The sequence below is a fragment of the Lactuca sativa genome, chromosome 4 (genome assembly GCF_002870075.4).
Source record: "Lactuca sativa cultivar Salinas chromosome 4, Lsat_Salinas_v11, whole genome shotgun sequence".
NCBI lineage: Eukaryota > Viridiplantae > Streptophyta > Magnoliopsida > Asterales > Asteraceae > Lactuca > Lactuca sativa.
In genome coordinates, this window is record NC_056626.2 from 153114335 (window position 1) to 153120334 (window position 6000).

General features: G+C 31.8%; 1 protein-coding gene across 1 annotated transcript; it reads right to left on the minus strand.

Moving 5' to 3' along the window:
• Positions 1-1079: 1079 nt before the first annotated feature.
• Positions 1080-3270, minus strand: LOC111898890 (PTI1-like tyrosine-protein kinase At3g15890). Its single transcript, XM_023894779.3, has 4 exons — positions 2846-3270; positions 2387-2534; positions 2024-2286; positions 1080-1932 (listed from the first exon to the last, which is right to left on the minus strand). The coding sequence occupies exons 1-4, from the start codon at positions 2887-2889 to the stop codon at positions 1290-1292; spliced, it is 1098 nt and encodes a 365-aa protein (XP_023750547.1). The 5' UTR covers positions 2890-3270; the 3' UTR covers positions 1080-1289.
• Between the last annotated feature and the right edge of the window lie 2730 nt (positions 3271-6000).

Genomic DNA, 6000 nt, shown 5'->3' on the forward strand with positions numbered 1-6000 from the left:
TTAATTAGCACAAGTAAAAACTTGTAGGTTGGTCACACCTATTAAATATCATATATGTATGGTTTTGCGCCACCTAATAAAAACATGTGATAAGAACTATGACATCACATGAACCAACACATGTAAGGACTTGTAGGTTGGTCACACCTATTAAATAGTATATATCTATGGTTTTGTGCCACCTAATATATCCTCCCTAATAAATAAAAATAATTTTGCCACTTGTCAATCTCTCATGAGTTTTGACACTTGTCATTTTGTGATATTTTTGAAATAAATATTTTCCACTTGTCAATTTCTGGTTTAATTTAATTTTTAAAATTAAACTCATCCTCCTCCCCTAATAAATGAAAATCTTTTTGCCATATGTCACATTCTCATTGATTTGGCCACATGTAATTTTGCTGTTATTTTCAATTAAAATTTTTCTACATGTCATTTTGTGGTATTTTCCATTTTATTAAATTCCACATAATATTAAAATATTGTAATTGTAATTAATATAATAATAAAAACATATTAATTTCAATAATTGATTTTCCTTATAATTTCAACATTATTAAATTAAAACTTCATTAGTTTCCTATGTTTACTTATCTAAATTATTTGTTTAAATTTAAAAGAGAAAAAAAACACTTTAATTTTAATAATTCAATATTTTCTAATTTGTCTTATAAATTCAGACCTTTTCAAATCTTTAGAATTTTTATATATACATATATATTTTTTAGATGAACCCATGTAATACATGAGTCTTACACCTAATAAAGACATATAATAAGAACGGTAACATCACATGAATTAGCACATGTAAAGACTTATAAGACTAAGATTAGAACCTACTAATATTAACTTTAGATTTTAGAGTTTTTAGAATCACAAATAATCAAAATGAAGCGAAAAATTCAAAATACAAACCCCATATTTAAGAATTGTGGTCAATAAAATGGGTGTTAACATATGAGTCAATTTTGTATAAAAATGAGTTCATTTGGAAATGATTTAAGACCAACATCTTTGAATATGTGAATAAGATGAGCAAGTGTTATTTAATGATATATCAAAATCATACCACATACTTGTTAAACCACTAAACAAGTAACCATTGTATAATAAATAGGCTTAAAATGCAATCTTACAAAAACCAAACGCACATTAAAACCCCTCATTTTCACAAATACAATGTAGTCCTACAATCACAATATCACACAAATCTTCAACAACAACAACACACCACATAGGCACATACCATAATCAATAATCAACCAAAAAAACAATCTTTTTTACATCTATGCCACTACCTTCTCAATCTCTTGTACTCCTTCCTTCTCCTCAGAAACAAAATCCAAACTATCATCCGCCACCGACGCCCCATCACTACAACCACGCGCCTCACCACATCTAAACATTTCATCATTCTCAATTTCAACAAACTTCTCTTTCATCTCCCCTTTCAACAACTCAACAACTTCAATCATTGTAGGTCTCTTTTCAGGCTGATTATGTGCACAAATAAGCCCGACAACAACAACCCTTTTCAACTCTTGTTCTACATACTCCCCTTTAAGCTTAGGGTCCACAATCTCACTAAACTTTCCTTCACAAACCAAAGGTAAAGCCCATTCTGTAATAGATCTTCTTGTAGTTGCATTTAGTTTCTCAATTGGTTTCTTCCCACTTGCAATCTCAAGTAAAAGAATCCCAAAACTGTAAACATCACAACTCTCTGATGCTTTACCTAACATCGCATATTCGGGTGCTAAGTATCCGAGAGTCCCTTTGACCCGTGTGGTTACATGGGTCGCCCCATCTGGGATTAACTTTGCAAATCCAAAATCAGCTACTTGGGCTTTGAATTCAGAGTCTAATAACACATTGCTTGCTTTCACATCTCTGTGTATTATGTGTGGTGTTGCTTGATTGTGAAGATACCTGGATAAATGAAAGAAATAGCACCGTATGTTTGTTAATTTGTTTATATATATATAAAAAAATTATAGCATATATATTTTAAAGAACATACACAATTCCTTCTGCAGATCCAATAGCAATAGTCATTCTTCTTGACCAATCAAGAAGACTTTCAGAAGAGTGTTGACCATGGAGATGAGAAAGCAAACTGAGATTAGGCATGTAATCATACACTATTAACCTTTCTTGTCCTTCTGCACAATACCCACGTAAACTTAACAGGTTCTTGTGTCTAACACGTGCAAGAATCTCAACTTCAACAGCAAATTCCATTTCTGCTTTGTTGCTAAAAACTTTTAATCTTTTTACTGCAATCTGAATAATGCACATATCAATGATCAAAATTGAAAATGGAAGTGAATTGGTAAACATAATAAAGTCATTGAAATTAGGAAGCGAGTGATGGTTTAATTACTTGAGATCCATCCCAGAGTTGACCCCAATAAACACTGCCAAATCCACCTTCACCAAGCTTGTTGTCATAATTGAAATTGTTTGTAGCAGCATGTAATTCCTTTAATGAGAATATCCTCCATGTTGATTGTTTCTTCTCTTTCTCTTTCCTGTTTAAATAGCAGCAATCAGAAATGAATTGCCCACAATTCAAGAATTTATTGAGGGGGTGTTTGGATTTGGATTATGAAATAATTACTAAGAGTTGAAGAATCAGAATAAATATCATTGATCAGTTTATTGCACATCCGTAACAGAAAAATAGATGATGCAACAATAAAATTATGCATCGAATTCAAGCACTTTATGCAATTAACGCATTAAACCCTAATTAGACTTGAGTTTAGTGGTATCATACAAAATTTGTTAACTCGGTTGGGGTTTTGATTAATCAAATGAATAGTGGGGAAACAAAACATACCGATCGGAGCGAGTTGTGCAACAAAAGAACGAGCGAAAATCCATAAGTTCAAAAACCCTCAAAAAAGGTCTTGACTGCTTCGTGCTTCAACACAAAAACGATCAAGAAGCCTACTAATAATAAATTGCACTATACCAAGGTAAAGGAGCAGAAAACCGAGTACACCCCCATAACGAGGTTTTACCAGAAAACGAAATTGAAAACCCTTTTAACGATTGCTTCGAAAGAAAGCAATCGAGTTACGTGCTGTCCTCCCAGTCAACTTGTTCTTTGAAGATTCGATGTTAATAATCTTCGAAAGCGTAAAGTAAACAGCTAAATTTGTGAGGGGAAGCCGACATTTTTGGAGAGAGAAAGGAGATTGAAGCTTAACACGGTCTTCTTCCCATTCATCAAATCAAGCCTTTGGACTTCCAATCCCCTTTTCTCTTTCAAATTTTCTTCTTTTTCCGGGTTTGGTAGTGGGGTGTGTGGGTCCAACGGCTAATTTAATATTTCATTATTTTGTTTCTTCTAGTGAAGAAATTGTGGTATTTTTTCAAATTGAGAAATGATCCTCCTGTCAAACTTTTAACTATAGTCCTTAGCCTTTCTAAGTTGAGGGGTGTCTTTGGGTTCTTAGCCGGTAACGGATAACCGGATAGCTGTAGTTTTTTATTACTTTCGTCTTAAATTGATAGTTTATTTTTTTGACCGTTGAAGTCTTTTTTCTTTAATTTTAACCTTAAATATTTTTGATTTTGATAGATAATTATTGATGCAAAATATATGAATGGATTGTATTTTAATTGTTTTTTTTATTGTTATAATTTTATTAAGTAATATATAACACAAATAAAAATATTTAAGGTCAAAGTTAAAGAAAAAAGACTTCAAAAATCAAAAGTGGACTATCAATTTGGAACGGAGGGAATATTTGTTATATGAATGTTTGGTAAAGTAGTAGGAATCTTTTGAAATATATAAAATTATATATAAGGACAATTGTTATATATATATATATATATATATATATATATATATATATATATATATATATATATATATATATATATATATATATATATATATATATATATATATATATATATAAGGCATTTATGAAAATTGATTTAAGAAGCTTAGCAACGTCTTGTAAATGCTACATGAAATAACTTTTAGATTTGGGGCGTTTTGTTTATACTAAAAAATAAATGTGCGTACTGTGACACGAAACTTTTTGTTTAAACTAGCGCGTTATGTCAAAAGCTAGAAGCTCTTAAATGCTCCCAAACGTTTTGTGTCAAACACGCTCTTAGTTTGTTGTTAGAGATAAAATCATATCCAATAATATCAAATCAAAGAGTAGGTTTTCATATCTAAATACGTATCTAAGTATCTTAAATTTCATATATTCGAAACTTCGAATAGGAATCATATATACCAATATTAGATATTCCAAAATTTCATTTATTTTTCTAGAAAAATATAATAATATCATCTATTACTAATAGTGGTGAGTATGAGGTGGTATTAATCGGTAAAATCGAAAATTTTGATTTTCAGGTTCATACTATTAGAAGTACATTCCAATAAACATATATATATATATATATATATATATATATATATATATATATATATATATATATATATACTAGCCGTTTACCCGCGCCAAGCGACGGGTGTGACAATGGTGGTTGAATGCTGAAAGATGAATTAAACCCTAGAAATGGAAACGTCAGCGATATATATCCAAGATTTGTGAACAGAAATTGCGAGATTTGAGGAAATACGGAGATAAGGAATGAACCGAGGCAAAATAGCCTAAGAATAGGGGATAAGAGATTTGATCTTTTCAACTGTTGACCATATGTACTCTACTCTTTTTGTAATGCATAAATTGATTGTACAAATGCATTGTATGTTTGTACGACTTAAAATTCAACATTTGACCAAAAATGTTTTATAAGGTAATAAGATATATATATATATATATATATATATATATATATATATATATATATATATATATATAGCATAAAGAGTTTAGTGATAGGAACTGAGGTCAGTGGCGAGTCTAGTACAGAAAACCACATGGTTCCTTTATTGGGTTCAACCGAGTCGATTGTAACAGCCCACAAACAGTAATAAAAATTTTCATTGGAAGTATATCAAATCATTCATCAATTATTTCAAAATCCAACACCAAATCATAATATTTAAAACATCATAGTACAATTGTTCAAATTGCGGAAATCATGAGGAGAGGATGATATGCCATCATGCCAGGCACTTCCCTTTTGAATCGGGAGTACCTGAAACCATAAACATAAACTGTAAGCACAAAGCTTAGTGAGTTCCCTAAAGTACTACATACCAAACATACGAATATGGGCCCCGCCTTAAGGCCTTGCCATGGGGTATATTTCAACCCGAACATGCCATAGTAGGCCCCGTCCTAGGTATATTTCAACCCGACATACCATACTGGTCCCCATCATGGGGTGTATTTAAACTCGATCATACAAACAAATATACATCACATAGTAGTTAACATTTTATATAACCGGATAATGCACTGACATCGGTGCCTTCGACCTATGGGTACAGTGAGAAAACTCACCTCATAGACAAATGAGAAAACAGAAATCGTTACTCCAAAATCAACTCTACCAGTCACCTTTACAAATATAGTGACCAATACTCAGATTATAGATCAAAATACCCAAAATACCCTTAGGTCAAACCTGTTGGGTTTTGAGCATTCTAACACTCCTAAGTGTACATGCAACCCTAAATACCTTGGATCTATGTTTTCTCTATTATACATGCAAATATGAATATCCAAGGTATTATCCTAACTAGCATATTATGAAGTACAAGTAATATAAAACTAGTAGAATTACATACCTCTTTGTTGGTGCTTGATTCCATGGAGCTCAAGAGCCTAGTGCCCCAAATGTGACACCTCAAATGGTTCACACAACACCATGAACATTTGGAATAACCATGAGAGAAAATATGAGTTCATAGAAACTGGCTTGCCCTCTATATTATGCACTAGTGCCAATTTCACCAACCAATGGGGTCTTTATATAGTGTGCACATTAGGGTTACACCATGTAACCCATGTCTTTACCCATTCCTTATACTCCATGGGTTTTAACCTCCAT

What these genes read in the sequence shown, in the direction of transcription:
- LOC111898890 (XM_023894779.3), bottom strand. Translation starts at nt 2,889, where the DNA reads ATGGATTTTCGCTCGTTCTTTTGTTGCACAACTCGCTCCGATCG. An exon ending in TGCACAACTCGCTCCGATCG is followed by an intron (nt 2,535 to 2,845) that starts GTATGTTTTGTT and finishes CTATTTAAACAG; the next exon opens with GAAAGAGAAAGAGAAGAAAC. An exon ending in GGATCTGCAGAAGGAATTGT is followed by an intron (nt 1,933 to 2,023) that starts GTATGTTCTTTA and finishes TCATTTATCCAG; the next exon opens with GTATCTTCACAATCAAGCAA.